The following is a 19442-nucleotide window of genomic DNA, read 5'->3' on the forward strand; positions in this document are numbered from 1 at the left end:
AACCCAGTGAAACATAGATCCTTACAATGGATGGAATAGAAAATAAATATATACACTCAGTGGACACTTTATTGGGTACACTTTGCTAGTTCTGGGTGGAACCTGGCAGAAATTTAATTAGATACTGGAGTACTGGCCCAACTTTTATGTCTTGAATTAATTACATTCTCCATTTTGTAGACAAATTATGACTTGTAGAATAGCTGAGAGCCTGCAGGTGGCAGGCTAAACTATGATGACAATGTTCACATGACATTTTCTTTAAATGAGAGATTCGGCACAAGCTTTTACAGTAAACAGCCAGTGGGAGGTGAAAAAACACATTTCTCAGCACTATAGCTATATACTATACTATTTAGTTACTTATGGTTTTAAACTACACCGTTTGACATTTTATTTTATTTTTTAATCTATTAGCTATTATATATTTTTATATCTTTTGGTATGATGTCCAGAGGTACCAAAGAAGTTCAAATGTTTGATAAAAGGGCCTGAAATCCAACTTTTCCTGTGATGAAAGTGACTGTTTTTATGTTAAGGTCGGACTCCTGTGGGACTTATTTCAGTCAAAAACTAAGGACAGCTGCCAGTGACAGCTAAAGGAAACACACATGGCTTCAGCTGGTTAACCTATGACCTGATAGATGAAGTCCCTTTATTTTGGAATTGTGAATCTGTTGTTTGCCAGCTCTTTAAATTCATATAGACTGATATTTCATACCACACAGTGACAGAAAAACACCTTAGACATATTTAAATATAATCCTAACCCATGAATTCTCAAAACAGAATCAGCAAAATTAGAATTGAGGTGGCACTGAACCTTGACTGACTTGGAAACTTTCCCAACCTTGTGAAACCTTAAACCATGACAAAACACTGCAGAGGCGTGGATTTGAGTGACAGAGGCAGTGACCTTTATTTACTTACAGTTTACCAAACCACACCAAGTATTAATGTACATTTAAACAATTCTACAAAAGCAACCAACAAAATGTGAACTTACACAATGTTATACCATGATAGTTATATTAAAGTATACTCTATAATAGATTAATATTAGAACTTTTATATGAAAATTTAAATCTGATGTACAGCATGGCCCATCTCAGAGTCTTTGTCTATTGCTGAGTAACTGAAATTTTGATTAACCAATTCACTTAAAACACAACACTCGGATCTTATGTTGATTAAAAGAAAACCTGCATGTGACATTGCACATGACAATGATCACTTCATATATTTATCTTTCTTTGTGTCTCGTACTCCGGAAACATCAACATCATTTCCACAGGAAGTGGTCTGAAGCAGACTTTTGCATCAGGTCCTTTCTGCTGTCTGTCAAAAGTACATTATCACTGTTTGAAAGATATTTTTTTTAGTCATTTGGTTTCATTTGGGGTTTTTTTCATGACTGCTGCTCAGTTAAAATAATGATTGCGTTAATCTGGCTGCAGTTAATATAAAGAATTTCTTCAAAGAAGTGAAACTGGTGGTCTTGTGGTTTTGTTCCGTGATGCTTGAACAGGTTAATATATCATCGTCAGGGTGCTGCTCACACTGTACAAGATGGTGATGAAGATGCACGTTGCCAGGTGGACTCTCCTTTTTGCCCTGTGCTTCACTTGTGTTTCTTCAAATGGTAAGTTTTTTGTTTTTTTAAGAAATCTTAAAATATAATGTTAAAAATGTAAAAAAATAATAACCAGTTTTATTGTAATGTTTAGAAAATATATGTCTACATAAGTCTGTCAGGTTTTCTTCCAATTCTCTCTTTTTTTTCTTTTTCTTTTCTTTTTGTAAATATTTGACTCTACTGAGTGAAGAGCTCAGAATCTGGCCAATGAAAAGTACACTTAATGTATTTAGACCGTTAAACTATCACTTAACTATCATGTTAGGGTAAAATCTTCTATAAACTATCTTAGAGCAAGCTGGTTAAAACCAGTTGCAAAACTGGGACATGACATTGGATTTTTTTAAAAAAGAGACATCTACAGAGTTAAATTAAATAATAAACTTGGTCTGAATGACCAGTGAGGGATTCCAACCAGACCTCAGTGCGGAGGTGGGACAATGTGTTTTTTTCTGACAGTGACACATGGCAACTTGTGTTTATTGCAGAAAAGGTGAACTCTATGTCATGCAAAGGTATTTGCAGAGCAAATTCACAAAATAATAATATTATTAAATATTATTAAAACTATTCTGAAAACGAAACAAGGTAAACTTTCAGCGATCTAAAGTCTACCAGCAACCTCTTTTCTAAAGATGAAGTGATCTTAAGATCACTCATAACACCTGAAGAAAACACAAAGGAAATGTTCAACTTTGGCTTAAACTTAACTAAACTGTTGTTTATCTGCATTTTAAAGAGTATATCTGCTTGATTTTTAACTTTATTTTAACATTTGCATAAAAGATCTTTTTCTCCTTGATATAGTAACACAGGGTCATTTTTTACCTGTTTGTGGGTGGGCCATATAAGATTGTTAATGGTTTTAAAAATGATGATTAAGGTTATCACTTATACATTATTAGTCTTTGTCACAATCCACATCCTTTAAGGGAGTGACCTAAACTTTCTATTTTGTTTCATTTTTCCCTTTTTGATGAAGACTCCTGTGAACATTTAGGAGAAATCGGTGAAGAGCACAGACTGAAGGTTCCACTTGGTTCATCTGTGCTTCTACCATGCAACATTCAAACAAGCAAGTTCAAATGGGTGATGTGGAACTACAGTGGCTCAGGGCAATTGCTCAATCTCTCATCAAAAGGGCACGTTACATTCCTGGACCCCAGAAATGGCCGAGTGAAAGTCTTTCCAAACCAGGGCTCAGAGGGGAACTACTCTATCAGAATTGATGATCTTGAAAAGGCTGACATAGGATTTTACCACTGTATACAGGAGGAGGGAAAATGTGTTCTAGTGGTGCTGGATGAAATAGGTAAGTGGATTTTTACTTGTAGATTTTAAGTTTATTCAATATTAAGCAGCGGCCTGTACTGTTTCTTCTGTCCTTGGATGACAAATGTCAAGACCCAGCACACACGAAAAGGACAAATAAATAAGTTTCTGTTTCCTGTGATATAGATCTTGTTAAACCGCAACTCTTCATGCAGGTACAAAAATCCCATGGCTGGTGATATACATCTGTGCTGGTGTGACTGCTCTATTTCTGCTGGGTACTGGTGGCTACTACACTTACAAAAAATGCAAAGGTGAGAATTGTTCTGTCTGAAATTTAAAGTCAAAGCTGAGTGTTTTAGTGATTGTTTAGGAGGCTCATTGTATATTGAACTCACTTTTTGATTCTGATGTAGATATCCGTAACAACAAAAGCAACAGCAAAGTAGAGAAGAGTACGGTCATTCCCAGTAGTGCAGCTGCTCCGGGTAAGCAACAATTTCAACTCTGTGTCACTCCAGTAATGTTCATTTGTTCGATGTAAACTAGAAGACATTTGAAATTTGTATTCACAGAGAATAACGTTTGCTTTAAAATCATTTAACTACTTTCTTACTGTTTAAAATTGTATGACAGATGCATAAAATACATATACAAGTATCACTTTCATGGCTATCCATTATGTTTAATGTTCATGTGAATTTGCATTATAATATCAACAATATACATAACACACTATACAGAGGTAAAACTACAAAACATGTCTTTATCTATCAAATCATAGACTGTGTACTACCTTTCAGCTGTTCATTTATAGTTTTACAAAATAATTTGATGTTTTTAATCAATATCATTAAGTAACTGTTAGGTCAATTGTTAACCAACGTACTTTAAAGGTGCTATTTCAACCATTTATTCACTCTTTGACAGTTAATTGCATATTTAATTCATCCCTTTTTTGTTTGTGAAGCTGTCTTCATGTTTAGCAGAACCAAACAGAAGAGCTCTTTCAGTTACTCTGCTAATGTTTCACTGCAGGTCCCATTGCCCCACCCGTGACAACAATCAACATACCAGTAGGTGTGCATGTACATGTACCACAGGCAGTAAGACCCTACACTCATGATCTTGTTTATGGTGAGTTTACTCATCTTTTTCTTCTCTTCCTCACTATTAAACAAACATTTTGAAGTCATTGTATATCAACTGAAAAATGAAAAAAAAAAGTTCAGTATATAATGTTCTCAAACAATAGAAAATGATGACCAGTTCCCAACCAGTGCTGACCCCACCAGAAGTAATCCACACGGAGCTGTGCAGTATCTGGACAGGACCCAGCCTCAACAGTCTGGTCAAAGCAGCGGTGGAATTTATCCAAATTTGGATCAGTTTCGCTTTGAAAGGGTGGAAAGTCAGAGAACCAAACATAGATTTCATTTAGGTGCTTAGAAAAAGTCAATATGCTTACTGCAGTTTGCATTGTTGGTGACTTCTAAATTGTAACAGTGTGAAGTAACCATCTTCTCTTACCCCATTAGAGCTTTTCAGCAGATTACGGCCACCAAGTTTCAGTCAGCATTATTACGGTAGAATGAGCAATTCTAGTCATCTTTTATTTTTATAATGATGCTATCATCATTTCAGTTCTGTCTGATTTTGACTCATCCATTTTATTTCACAGTAAACCAACATGATCTCCGCAAGCAACACGTCAAGTCGAAGCAGGCGGAGAATCAAAAGAGAGGTAGTTAGTGTTCGCTGAGTTTTCTCCAAATGATCAGAATTATTTGTCACTGTTGGAGAATAAGCACAAAACACTGACTTCTGTTCTTTCCTCACCTGTTTCTTTACCAGCAGGCCGCGAGAAGAAGAAAAACAAAGACAGTGAGTGCTGACTTCATCTGTGGGCATGTTAGAGATGGAATAATACTGTGCACTGAACTGCTCTCCCGATTTTCCACTCTTTCCCTCTCAGACTGTGAATACAAAAACCCGATTTACAACATGAGCACCGAACAGCTCAGCCAGCTGTAGAGAATGAAGGGCACGAATGAAGGAGTTTAAATCTCATTTGAGAATGAGGGCTACGAATTCTTTTCTATTTTACTCCTTTAAGGTGATCCATGTCTTTTGTATTTGTTTGTACTGTAAGTGCGCTGCATTCCACTATTCTCTTGAATGCTGTTAGAATAAAGTTCATCAGTGTCTTCACATATAAACTGATTGCATGATGAATATACTAAAAATGTCTTCTATTGATATGTTTACCACTATGTACAGAGTTGTGTGACTGTAGAGATGTGTGCTGTTTAAACTTACAGATTGTTGTATTGAGCCTGTGTGTATGACATTGAAATAAGACTTTCTAAAAAATAAAAACTGTTTTATTGCCTTTCTATTATTTTAAAGAGAAAAATTCAAGATGTTTTTTCTTAGAAACAAAATCCCCCGCCCCCCCACACACACGCACGCAGTGACTGTAACTTTAACAAGTTGGGGGGAAACCCATCTTGAAAAACTGATAACACCAGAGGGTGACCACACGATGCTCATGTTGTGTGGGCAGACACCTCACTGTCTACTGGCTGCATCAGTTTGCAGATCACTTTCTGATCTGCTGGGTTGCTTTTACCCTCCTGGTGGGAGAGGTGGCAATTAAAGCTAACAACAACCAGCGGCGCCCTCGCACTCAGACTCAGCAACCACGAGTGAAGACCAAGTTTATTCTGGTGACATTTACTTTCTTTTCACTGCCTATTCTGAAATGTGAAACCCTGGCTGTTTCAAACTATTTCGAAACACTGTGAAAATCAAAAAGGCCACTTTGATTTGCTGTGAGGAGTTCATGTCTCTCTATATATCAAAGATTAAATTCACAGATCTTTTTAATGGCCATTTACGTTTACGGTAAGTCATGCGCTGTCAATATATGTACAGGTATGTAGCTTTCAAAGTGCGTGGAGCTTTGAAATGTTTGTTGTGTCTGTGCTTCTATTTCTATTGATTCACACTCAGATGACCACAGCGGATATTACCAAGTCACTGCTATAGCAAAGCAGCGCCACTACTTCCTGCAAGAAAGTAACAGCTTGGTTATCTTAACAGTTGCATCCTGGGGATGTTTTGTGAGAAAGAAAAGTAAGATAAACCCATTGTGTATTCTTCTAAAAGGACTTTTATTTTCAAAACTTTTCTTTAACTCAACACAAATATAACACAAATATAACCATTTTCATTGAAGCACGTGCCAGCAGTGGCAGAGTTGAGTCAGAAAAGTGTTGAGTCTTTGCCTCTAATCTGTGAAAGGAAGATGAAAGGTAATGCACAGAAATATCACAATATATTTTAGTTTCTGTTTATCAAATAATTCAAGCATGTTTTCCACAGAAGTGTCATCAAAGCAGTTTCTCTGCAGCAAAGATGGCTTCAACATTACCATACACAAGCATGCAACAATGCTCCCTCTGAATCTGGATACAGTCTGGATTCACTCTGACCAAAATCCCAACTGTAAACCCAAGAAAAGATGAGCTGATGCCATCACTTTCATCTTTCTGTTCAGTGACTGTGGCACTCGGTCTATGGTAACCATCAGCCTTTAGAATATAAATAATGTTATATATTTACAGTGTGAGTTATTGCATGTAAATTAAGTACTGCACAGTGGACGATGACACACTTCACACTTTTTTTTAAAGATAGTTGTCACTCATTCTAGTTTCCTTTTCCTTTTGTCTCACTGTGCAGTGCAGCTTTGCACTAACTCAAATGACTCAACTAGGCATCAGGGTTCAGCAAAAAAAAAGTCAGAGCGCCCACTTAAACTGAGGAGCAAAGGAACAAGAACTGAACTGAGAATTGCCAAAAGTCAAAGTTTCATTCCTATTTTTGTTTTAAAAAATATTTTTTGTATTTGTTAATATGATTAAAATGTGGTGGGTCTTACTCAGACATGTTTATCTGCAGATTTCTCATATAGGTCTTTCTATTCCCATTTTTACCATCCAATAGTAGCTGAGCGTGGCCAGCCCGTGTATGTGGAGCTGTTTGTAGTCAAACGTGAGGACAGGGACTTTGTTCTGCTGCCGGAGGACAGCTGGGCTACACCGACTGAGGACTCAGATGGCCAACAAAGATGGAAACTGCTGCTAGTGGCAGCCACAAAACAGTTATGCTGCAAGTTTCCAATACAGAACTAGGATAATCCTCCATTCACAAGTGGTTTGTGGTTAGACTTTTCTCTTTTGTGAAATCCCCAACAGCTGAAAACCTGGTATGTTAAAGAGAATTTGTAGAGAATTTGTATCATTTTATCGCTGAGCTTTGCTACAGTACCTTTTCTCCTACAGGTGCATTTCTACTGAAATGTAGAGATCTCTAAGGGGCCAGGGAGCCTGCAGCCTTGTAGTAGTGGGAAATCGACTTTTAAACTGTTCATCTTTTGTCTTATAAATCTAAAAATAACACTGATCCCACACATTAACATGTAACACTGTGAACAAAAGATTGTTTTTCTTTGTTTTGGGGGAGTGCATAAATCAGGAAGACCTCCTGGATCACTATATGACAATCAACTCAACCAAGAACTGTACAATTTGTAATGGATATTAAATTGTACCTTGGCTCCCAAAAGACGTTTTCCTTATAATATTTGATCACATATTTAATTCTATAATCCTCCAGTCACTGCACAGCTTTATTGTCACTTTGGGTTGTTTGTGTCAGCAGCAGGGCTGGACTGCGACAAAAAATCAGCCTGGGCATTTTGACTAAAAACCAGCGTACTAGGTAATATAGGAAAAGCCATAAAGCCTTTAAATGAACAAAAACGCTTTTGTGACAGTGGTGTACACTGTCCTGTTGGTATATATGTATGATTTCTATATATTTTGCATCAGATGACCACTTTGATTGTAAGATTCTGATAATTATTTATTAAAAGCTAGACATTCTAAATGAGAATAAGAAAGAACTATTTCTTTGTGCCCCCCTTTCCCTGTTAATGCCCTACCTGACCCAAGGCAAACCTTTAGACCCGTCCCAGTACAGTTACCAGCTGTCAGCAACTGTCAGAAACGGTTCGTAACTTCCCTTCAACTCATTCGTCACCTAAAAGGTAAACCTGTTTCTCCATCACCTGTTCAGCTCTCATTCAGTAAGGACATCTCCCGTTTTCATCTTCATATTTCCCTCTCACCAGATATCCAAACCGATATATGCCCTGTATGCCCCATGGTCAGTCCAGCTGTGGTCAACAGGTTGTCTGTTCAGATGCACGCAAGGAGCAGATGCAGATGTTGTGTGAACAGCAGTGTTGTTGTTACGAGTAGTTATGATAAAAGACCAGTAGATGTCGCCCTATGTCAGCTAGCACATTAACATTTTTCAGTGTCGGATATAGATCTGATATAAATATAGATCTACTGCAAACAAATGGCTGTTTATGCAACTACAAAACAGTGTCAGCTTTTGTTCTGTAAATCTGTTTGACTCATTCAAATTGTACTAGAATCGATCTCTAATGAACTACATTCGCTAACAGCTGACGTCATGTGGAAGCAAATGAAAAAGTACAATTTGAAAATATCCATTCAAATTCAATTAAAATTGCAAATCTTCACATTTGTGCATGGGTTTAAACAAACAAGCATGTTTTTTTTTATAATGGATCAAGTGCTGCTCATGGAGAGAGAGAGAGTGAGTGAGGGAGGTGGGCAGGAAGTAAAAGTCACAGCAAGATACCAGCGATAACATCTTTCAAAGTACAACAGGAATCGACCTCAAAAATCATAAACATGGATCCCACTCAAGAGCTTCAAATTTAGAATTTAAGGGTTTAAGATGAGACACTTAATCGTATTCACAAGCATTCAAAATCCCTAAACAACAAATGGTAACCAGAACACAAATAAAGCAAGAGTCCAGACTACATACCTCGCATAGCACAAAAAAAAAAAAAAAAAAAAAAAAATGAAGCGCAAAACCAACATAAAAAAAAAAAACGGGGAAAAAAAACAACTTCGAAAAAACTTTAAAAAATTATGTTGGTTTGACACCATTGATACAGACTCATTAATCAGCCATATCATGCAGAATGATGATGTGTTATTTTAAACAATAGTTTTAATTGTATTGTGCATGGTCAGCGCCAGAGCAGATGGACTGGATGGGTAACTTGCTTGAACAGGGGAAATTAGATTCAGCACACCTAAAAAATGCATAAATAAAAACACATTTTATTACCAAATCTACTCAATTTTACTTATAACTGTCAAAGTAGGTCAGTAGAATTCAGCTGATGGGGAAAAGTGACCTTTTTGGACAGCCTGGACCCCTGGAGCCCGTCCATAATGCAGACACTGGTGTAGATTATTATGATAACACTAATTGTTAAGAGCTCCCTCACCTTAAATTTAACACCACACATCGCACACTGAACAAAATGACAAACTGATGGTCTTTTCTGTCCTGCTAGCAAAAAGTAATTTACTGATTAATGTGTTTCTTCTGCTTTTTGTTTTGCAAAAGCAAGCTTGGATATGATGCATAATGAGATCATAACAGGATACACAAGACAAAGTTAAGTTAAAAAAAGAAGTTAAAATCGTCCACTAAAGGCTACACTGCACAACGAGTACGTCTCTGTTTGGCTGTTTTCTCTGTACACACTGCACCAATGAAAAAATACCTTTATTTTGAAAGTTGTGTTTGAATTAGGCCCACCCACCCGTTTTTTTTTTTTGTCAGTGCCAAATATACTTCCGGATGGACCCTTTAAATAGAACCTGTGGTCTTGCGTGTACCCTGATGCTCAAACAGGTTAATACACCATCACCAGGGTGCTGCTCACATTGTACTACATGCTGAGGAAGATGCACGCAGCTGGGTGGACTTTTGTTTTGTGTCTGTGCTTCAACTGTGCGTCTTCAATTGGTAAGTGACTCGGTGGAAGTCTAAAAAGTATGAAACTACTCTAATCAATTAAAAAAAATAAAAACAAAATGCGGATTGAAATATTTTGGCTGAATATTTGGACTTCTGACCCAGTGGATGGTTTCAGAAAAATATTTTTAATCAGATTTAAGATATATTAATTAAACTAATCAACTAAAATTCATGAGGTTGATTTTTTTTGCATTTATTATTTATAATTGCATTTATTAAAGGAAATGTGAATTTCATATGCAAAAGTATTTAGAAAGCAAGTCTAACTCACAGTTTACCATCCAACTGATAAAAGGCAATCAAACCTAAATCCAACAGTCACGAAACCTAAAGGAAATACAAAGGAAACTTCTGTGATATGTTTTACTGAAACGTAACCAGAGATCTTTCTTGTAAAATACAATGTTTGTATCTTTAAAATACCTTTAAAATACCTACTACTTCCTTTGACACTTTCTTGTTTAATGCACTGAAACAGACATATGTTTAATTGCACTTTAGGTCTTTAATTACCTAGATATGATTGTTATACTGTTTAAATATGTTTAAAACTTTATTTTTATCACTGTGTAGCTGGGTTGTAAAGATTGTTAGTGTCAAGGTCTGTGCAGGCAGACCATGATGAGTGGAAAGTAATGGACCCAAATGCAGATTAACAAAACGTGGAAATGAAATTGGATTATAACAAAAGTTGCGCCTTTTATTGAGGCCGGAAAACAGAACATGAACCAAACACTTCTGCTTCTTCTTCCCTGTCATAATTATTCACTTTTATTGAAGAAATGAACACGTCATGAGCTCTGAATACCTGCAGTATGGAGGGGTAAGAGGTTGTTCTGTTGGCTCTTTGATCATCTGACCACGAGATGAGTAAACTAAACTTTCTATTTTGTTTCATTTTTCCCTTTATGATGAAGACTCCTGTGAACATTTAGGAGAAATCGGTGAAGAGCACAGACTGAAGGCTCCATTTGGTTCATCTGTGCTTCTACCATGCAACATTCAAACAAGCAAGTTCAAATGGGTGACGTGGAACTACAGTGGCTCAGGGCAATTGCTCAATCTCTCATCTGAAGGGCACGTTACATTTTTTGACCCCAGAAATGGCCGAGTGAAAGCCTTTCCAAACCAGGGCTCAGAGGGGAACTACTCTATCAGAATTGATGATCTTGAAAAGGCTGACATAGGATTTTACCACTGTATACAGGAGGGAAAATGTGTTCTATGGTGCTGGATGAAATAGGTAAGTGGATTTTTATTTGTAGATTTTAAATTAATTTAATTTTGAGCTGTAGAGTTTCTTCATTTTGAATAACAAATCTCAAAGCCTGACAGGCAAAAGGACAAATCAATAATCTATTACAATGATGTACTCTGATACATATCTAGTAAAACAGCTGGTCTTCATGCAGGTACACAAAGAATCCCGTGGCTGGTGATTTACATCTCCGCTGGTGTGACTGCTCTATTTGTGGTGGGTGTTGGTGGCCACTATGGCTACCAAAAATGCAAAGGTGAGAACTTGCTGTGTCTGACTGGATTGTCAAGTGATTGTTTTGGAGGGTGGATTGGTCACAGAACCATTGTACCAGACAAAAAATAATTAAACTGCCAAACTGCAAGATATCCCATGTTTATAGTCCTGTAGAATTTGTATCACAGAGAAAAATATATATTTTTTTAAATTAACCTATTTTTAGTTAAAAAAAAAAAAAAGTTGTTTCAAACCGTAATAAATTAGCTAAGGATTCCAAAATAAATAATCTGTTGTCGGACAGCATAATGCTAAGAGCACTTTTAACACAAACAAATAAAACAATAAATGTCAGACTACTGGAATAACAAATGTGAAATCTAAAATAAAATGTATTGTTTGTTTTTGTACAGGAGAAAACAGGTGAGAGGCCACAGAATCTTCCTTCTATAATTAATCCTCAGAAGAGGGAAAAGAGAAAAAGAAGAGCAAAAATGAAAATACTGAAAAGTTACTAAATTACAAAATTCTATAAATAAAATTATTCATGAAATAACTGCAATTAACGACATCTAAGGTTGCAAAGCCATTTCTAAAGCTTCAGGATTTCAGAGAACCACAGTGAAAGCCATTATCCACAGACGGAGAAAACTTGGAAAAGTGGTGAGCCTTCCCAGGAGTGACCACCTAACAAGAAGACTCCAAGATCACATTGAACTCATCTAGGAAGTGAAAAAGAAAACAGAACATCATCTCATGAACTGCAGGCCTCACTTGTCTCAGTTAATGTCAGAGGTCATGATTCAATAATAAGAGATTTTGCTCCTTATCACAACTGTTTGAAAGTTTTGCTGCTGCCGCACAACCAGTTATTAGGTTTAGGAAGCAATTACTTTTTTCACACAGGGCCAGTTAGGTTTGGATCATTTTTTTCCTTTAATAAATGAAATCATCATTTAACGACTACATTTTATACTTACTCAGGCTACCTTTGTGTGATATTGAAGTGTTTGATCTGAAACAGTTTGACAAACATTCAAAAAGAAAAAGAAATCAAGAAGAGGGAAAAACACTTCTTCACAGCACTGGATGTATATATGCTGATTTTTTTTTTTTTTTTTTTTTTTTTTGACACAACCCACTGTGGCTTATGGTTCTAATTTTAACTCTTACAGAAACCTGACATTTATGCAGTGTGTGCATCCACGTGTAAATTGCATTGGCTTCTAAAAGAGAAGGTTTGCTTATCTGTTGTTTACTAAAATACAGAAAGTGACAGCAACCACCAAATAAAGCAAGCAAAGAAAAGAAATATGCAAGTTATATATATTTCAAACATATTAACTTTATTTGACACATGATTATACACTCAATATGCATGTTTTTTGTTTTGTTTTGTTTTTTACAACAGATTATCCAGAACAAAGTTTACTGGGTTCTGTCAAGATCCTTCAAAAAAGGAAAAATAAGTTTTGTACACACATATTTGCAAACCATCTATCAGTTTTGTAGGGGAAGCTGACATATACCAGAAGAGTTTAATCTGAGACATTCCTTAGCTGCTGCTTTTAACCGTGTTGAATTACCATATTTCTCGCTCCTTTTTCTCATTGCTCTCCTATTACTATGAAATATTTAGAAAAAAGTGAGAACTGTATAAGTCAGCTGGGTACATTAAAGTTACAGGTGATGTTTCTGTGTGTGAGTTTCAGCAGCTTTGTGCAAACCACCAGTTTTTATTTATACACTGTTTTTTACCATAATGAGGACAGTGGTTTCCATTCTCTTGGCCCTGAGGCATTAGTGCTAGCAACAACCACCGTCTGCGACCGAGAGGGCTTCTTACTAGCTGTTGCTGTAAAAAAAAAACTCTCTGTTAAAGGTGGAGCTGCTAACATGTGACTTAATTTGACACATTTTGCCTTGATTACTATTTATTATTTCTTTTTCTCTGTCAGCTTTTTAGGTCTCTCTTGTTTTGCTTTTGTTGGTCCATTTTTATCAACCACTACCTTCCCAGTGTGCACAGACATGCAGGGAAGGGGAAGTGCTGATTGTTTTAAGAGATTAGATTGGGCAATCCATTGTCAGTAATGGCTCCTAGCCCGTTCAGGGCTTGGAGGGAAACTACTCCATCAGAATTGATGATCTTGAGTTAACAGACCTTGGATGTTACTCCTGTATACAGGATAACATCCATCACCACTGTTTTCAAGTGGTGATGGTTGAAGTAGGTAAGTGGATTTTTATTTGTTTAAGTTAAGTTGAGCAGCACCCTGCAGTTTCTTCCTTTTTATGGTCACAAACCTCAGGCTCAACATACACAAAAAGACAAATGAATAAGCTACTGTTTCCTATTATTAATATGTTGTGGAATCACGTGCAGGTACAAGGAGGGACATGCAGATGATTTACATCTGTGTTAGTGTGGTTGCTCTCCTTCTGCTGTGTGTTGGCGGCTACACCTGCAAGAAATGCATAGGTGAGAACCCGACATGTCTGACATTCTCATTCAGTAGAGATGGTAAAAGAATCTGGGTGGTTGAATTGCTAAGTGGGTCAAAGTTACCTTACAACATTGATTATAAAGCAATATTGTAAGCTTCCTGGATATAATGATGTGACTGTCAATATTTTTATGTGTATTTTAAATAATCTGTGTGTCAGGCAGAAACATAATGATAATGATTTTTCTTGGGAAGTGTAAAATAAAATCTGTTCTTTGTTTGTGTACACTACAGGAACTAAAAGGTAATGGACCACAGAATTTTCCTCTTCGTCATGTTCATCTTCAGCAGAGGGGAAACAAACAAACAAAAACTTAAAAAAAATGTAAAAGAGGAGCAAAAAAGCCTAAAAAGAACTAGCAAAGAAATAATAATGAATAAATTCTACAAATAAATAAATTATTCACATCTAAAAAAAAAAATCATTGTTAATTCTGCCTTGTTACTTTTAGTTTTGTATATAATCCAACTTAATTTTTTGTGGTTGTTTTGTCCTTGAAAGTTTCTTGGTGAACTGTGTTTATGAAGAAAAATCAAAAAGAAATAATTGAATCAGTCTGTGTACCATCATTGTGCCTTACGTTCTGGTTGTATCATTATTATGTTCTCTGAACTGTTTTGTACTATCAAATAAATCAAAGAAGAAATTTCCATATATCACCTGTACTCACTAGTTAATGGGATACACAACAACAACAACACACCTCTTTTGTTACACAGCATTTTGAGATCCCACTCTACTTTCTAGTCTGTCACTTTGGACTGGCTTCAGGTTTTTCTTTATTCAAAGATTAAAATGGGGGTTTGGCAGGCAAACACAGTCCAAACATCAGTGATAGAACCAATCAAAAGCTATTTTATTTTTTATTTTCTCTCTGTACGTGTTGTAAAAACTTTTTTTTTAAAGTACTGCCTGAACTTACTTAGACATTTGGCAGCTGTTGTGTGAAGCTTAATAGAGCAAAGCATTCTGTTAAATGCATGAAACTGTTGGTTTTGTGGTTTTCTTCTGTGAAGCTTAAAGGGTTTACTAAAGCATTGCAGGTAGCAGCTTACATTGTTAGAGAAGCTGATGAAGATGCACGCTGCCGAGTGGAGTTTCGTTTTTGCCCTGTGTTTCATCTGTGTGTCTCCAAATGGTAAGTGCTTTTGTCAAAGAAAAAAGTGTGAATACATGCTAACAAAATTTCATGTCACAAAAATCAGTTTTGCTCAAAAATTAAAGGAAAAAACATACTACTACAACAACAACAACATTACCTTTTTAACTATATATTGCACATTATTCTTTTGATTGCATATTTTTGGTTATATTTTTCACGAGCTTCATAGCATTGTCTAACATGTCTAACATATATTTAGAATTTAAGTAAAGAAAGATATATGCAAGTTATACATACACATACATACACACACATACATCATATATGTGTGTGTGTATATATATATACACACGCACATATATATACATATATTTCCACATACATGCTTACACATAAATGCCATGTGAGGAGCAGGTGCAGTATGATCAGTGAGATTGCACATTGAGTGTGTGTGTGTGTGTGGGGGGGGGGCTACTATAAGTACGGTTATAATAAATACAGTTTAAAGATTATAGTTCATAAATAAAGTGTAATGTCCATGAGTGTTGGCAGTGCAGTTATCCTCCAATCAGGGTGGAGGTGGTGCATGTTTGACAGCCTGCGAGTAGAAGCTTCTGTTGAGTCTGTTCGTTTGTTTGTTCATTTATTTCGATCATTTAAACAATATACAGGTACATAGCAAATAAAACAAGAGAGAAAAAAATACTATACAGAATAATATTAATATATTTCAATATTGCTTCTGATTCAGTTACATGTCGAAAGGAAGTGGGAAGAAGTACACACATATATAATCTGACCTCTTTGCCATAAGTTATCAGTCAATATTTAGTCAGCTTCCTTACTGATATAATCTGTAATAAAAATACCGAACAGATTTTTGTTATAATATATACTATAATATCACATCATGAAATTTTCTAGATAGAGACATTTACTTAATTTCAACATTTTCTCTTTCTTTATAGGTTCAAGAAGATCATATCTTTTTAACTCTCTTTGAACTGTTTCAACATTGCTTCGATTCCATATTCAAATTGTTCCAGTTTCACTCCATGCACAGAAACACAAAAGCTTTTTCTTGTAGTACGTACCTTCCCTATTTTGAAATTACAAAAACCCCTTACATTATAACTTCTTTAAAAAAAAAAACATACTCTGAATATTACCTGGCAGTTCCTTTTTTTTTTTTTTTTTTTTTTGCTTTTTTGCTTTGAATAGAATTTGTGCTGTTTGGAATTTCACTAGATCAGCAAATTTCAATACTTCAGACTGCAAAAATAGTGAGTTTGTATGATCCCTATAACCTGCACTGTGGATGATTCAAACTGCTGTTTTTTGAAGAGTAAAAAGTCTCAAAGGTGTCTTTGACCTGATGGACCTGAAGCCTTTGCCTGAGAGAAGGGGGGGGAAAGTGAGTGTCCAGGGTGCAAGGGGTCCTTGATGATGATACTGGCTTTCCACTGAAGTCTGCCAAATGTCTCTGAGGGGGGTTAGTGAAGTGCTAATTGCTCGCTCTGCTGCCCTCACCACCTGCTGCAGTTTCATCTTGTCTTCTACAGTGCAGCGGTTGAACCAGAGTGTGCAGCAGTAGGTCAGAAGGCTCTCGATGGTGGAGCGGTAGAGGTTTACTAGCAGTCTCTGGGGTAATTGGGCCTGACAAAACTTCCTCAGAAAGTACAGCCTTTATTGTGCTTTCCCTACCTAGTGGGAAATGTTTGTGGACCAGGTAAGGTTGGCCGAGATGTGGACTCCGAGAAACTTAAAGCTTTCTACCTCCTCACCATTAATGTAGAGGCTAGAGTGCTCAGATCGCCTTGTTCTCCTGAAGTCGATTACCATTTCCTTGGTCTTGACTGTTGTTGTCACACTATTGCTTCAGATGCTGAACCTCCGCTCTGTAGGTTGAATCATCGTTGTTGTGGATCAGTCCTATGATGGTGGTGTCATCAGCAAACGTCGTTATGTTTATAAAAGAAATAGAAAACAAATCAGCGTAAATTTGCACAGGCATACAGGGAGTGCAGAATTATTAGGCAAGTTGTATTTTTGAGGAATAATTTTATTATTGAACAACAACCATGTTCTCAATGAACCCAAAAAACTCATTAATATCAAAGCTGAATGTTTTTGGAAGTAGTTTTTAGTTGGTTTTTAGTTTTAGCTATTTTAGGGGGATATCTGTGTGTGCAGGTGACTATTACTGTGCATAATTATTAGGCAACTTAACAAAAACAAATATATACCCATTTCAATTATTTATTTTTACCAGTGAAACCAATATAACATCTCCACATTCACAAATATACATTTCTGACATTCAAAAACAAAACAAAAACAAATCAGCGACCAATATAGCCACCTTTCTTTGCAAGGACACTCAAAAGCCTGCCATCCATGGATTCTGTCAGTGTTTTGATCTGTTCACCATCAACATTGCGTGCAGCAGCAACCACAGCCTCCCAGACACTGTTCAGAGAGGTGTACTGTTTTCCCTCCTTGTAAATCTCACATTTGATGATGGACCACAGGTTCTCAATGGGGTTCAGATCAGGTGAACAAGGTGGCCATGTCATTAGTTTTTCTTCTTTTATACCCTTTCTTGCCAGCCATGCTGTGGAGTACTTGGACGCGTGTGATGGAGCATTGTCCTGCATGAAAATCATGTTTTTCTTGAAGGATGCAGACTTCTTCCTGTACCACTGCTTGAAGAAGGTGTCTTCCAGAAACTGGCAGTAGGACTGGGAGTTGAGCTTGACTCCATCCTCAACCCGAAAAGGCCCCACAAGCTCATCTTTGATGATACCAGCCCAAACCAGTACTCCACCTCCACCTTGCTGGCGTCTGAGTCGGACTGGAGCTCTCTGCCCTTTACCAATCCAGCCACGGGCCCATCCATCTGGCCCATCAAGACTCACTCTCATTTCATCAGTCCATAAAACCTTAGAAAAATCAGTCTTGAGATATTTCTTGGCCCAGTCTTGACGTTTCAGCTTGTGTGTCTTGTTCAGTGGTGGTCGTCTTTCAGCCTTTCTTACCTTGGCCATGTCTCTGAGTATTGCACACCTTGTGCTTTTGGGCACTCCAGTGATGTTGCAGCTCTGAAATATGGCCAAACTGGTGGCAAGTGGCATCTTGGCAGCTGCACGCTTGACTTTTCTCAGTTCATGGGCAGTTATTTTGCACCTTGGTTTTTCCACACGCTTCTTGCGACCCTGTTGACTATTTTGAATGAAACGCTTGATTGTTCGATGATCACGCTTCAGAAGCTTTGCAATTTTGAGACTGCTGCATCCCTCTGCAAGATATCTCACTATTTTTGACTTTTCTGAGCCTGTCAAGTCCTTCTTTTGACCCATTTTGCCAAAGGAAAGGACGTTGCCTAATAATTATGCACACCTGATATAGGGTGTTGATGTCATTAGACCACACCCCTTCTCATTACAGAGATGCACATCACCTAATATGCTTAATTGGTAGTAGGCTTTCGAGCCTATACAGCTTGGAGTAAGACAACATGCATGAAGAGGATGATGTGGACAAAATACTCATTTGCCTAATAATTCTGCACTCCCTGTATGTCTTCCTGTTTCCCTGTATAATTATAAAGTAAAGGTGAACAGCATTTAATGTCATTTTTTTCTATACATGTGTAACAAGTAACATCTAGTACTCTTCACCTCTGGAATGAGATATAGTTGCTTTCACACCTAACTGTGGTTTATGCATAGCTCTAACTCTTTAATATTATATTGAGACCCAACTTTCTTGCACACAGTGTGTGTGTGTGTGTGTGTGTGTGTGTGTGTGTGTGTGTGTGTGTGTGTGTGTGTGTTAAGAAATATATTCTAAAACACTTCTTCAGTAAAGACTCAGAGAAGAGAAACACACAGAACTTCTTGCTAGCAAGGGCAGCCTCCAGACTGAGAGACTCGCACTGAGAAACTGCCCCGGTCTTTATTTATACTTCAGTGAGCGTTTGTGGAGGTGTGTGTGTGTGTGTGTGTGTGTGTGTGTGTGTGTGTGTGTGTGTGTGTGTGTGCGTGTGTGTGTGGCCCCATAAACGACTTCCCTTAACCTGCTGGTCTGGAAAATCCAACAGTTCATCTATATGTAAAGAAGCACTTAAACTAAAACTGACATAGCTACGTTAATCCTACCGTAAAACAATAAGACAAGGTATGACCTCTGCCATGCTCCTAGGATGTGGGGGTGAACACACTAGAATGTTACAGACCTCCTAGGATGAGACATTCTTTCAATATGCCACCAACTATATACTTCTACACACAAATAATTACATGCAGCATTCTACCATATGCAAACTTATATCATTAAAAGATTATACTGACTACTAAGTACAATTTTCCTATTAACAGTGTGTGTGTGTGTGTGTGTGTGTGTGTGTGTGTGTGTGTGTGTGTGTGTGTGTGTGTGTGTGTGTGTGTGTGTAAAATACAGCAATCATAGTTGACACTGTATATGTTACATTCAATTAAAACATA

At 37.0% G+C, this 19442-nt stretch overlaps 2 protein-coding genes and 1 pseudogene across 2 annotated transcripts; all 3 read left to right on the forward strand.

Moving 5' to 3' along the window:
- The first annotated feature begins 1314 nt into the window (after positions 1 to 1314).
- LOC146693864 (uncharacterized) lies at positions 1315 to 5304 on the forward strand. Its single transcript, XM_085429827.1, has 10 exons — positions 1315 to 1642; positions 2619 to 2948; positions 3124 to 3222; positions 3325 to 3396; positions 3947 to 4045; positions 4164 to 4349; positions 4447 to 4494; positions 4590 to 4652; positions 4763 to 4792; positions 4884 to 5304. The coding sequence occupies exons 1-10, from the start codon at positions 1570 to 1572 to the stop codon at positions 4940 to 4942; spliced, it is 1059 nt and encodes a 352-aa protein (XP_085285953.1). The 5' UTR covers positions 1315 to 1569; the 3' UTR covers positions 4943 to 5304.
- A 978-nt stretch (positions 5305 to 6282) lies between these two features.
- LOC146693865 (zona pellucida sperm-binding protein 4-like) lies at positions 6283 to 7398 on the forward strand (annotated as a pseudogene).
- Positions 7399 to 9736: 2338 nt separating this feature from the next.
- LOC146693866 (uncharacterized) lies at positions 9737 to 14489 on the forward strand. The gene is made up of 5 exons (XM_085478678.1): positions 9737 to 9841; positions 10771 to 11093; positions 13432 to 13561; positions 13714 to 13809; positions 14069 to 14489. Exons 1-5 carry the CDS (start codon positions 9769 to 9771, stop codon positions 14080 to 14082), a joined length of 636 nt encoding a protein of 211 aa, XP_085334804.1. The 5' UTR covers positions 9737 to 9768; the 3' UTR covers positions 14083 to 14489.
- The last annotated feature ends 4953 nt before the right edge of the window (positions 14490 to 19442 follow it).

Source organism: Copadichromis virginalis, linkage group LG14 (genome assembly GCF_057382275.1).
Source record: "Copadichromis virginalis isolate Kocher_CV1m ecotype Utaka linkage group LG14, C_Virginalis_male_GT1.1, whole genome shotgun sequence".
NCBI lineage: Eukaryota > Metazoa > Chordata > Actinopteri > Cichliformes > Cichlidae > Copadichromis > Copadichromis virginalis.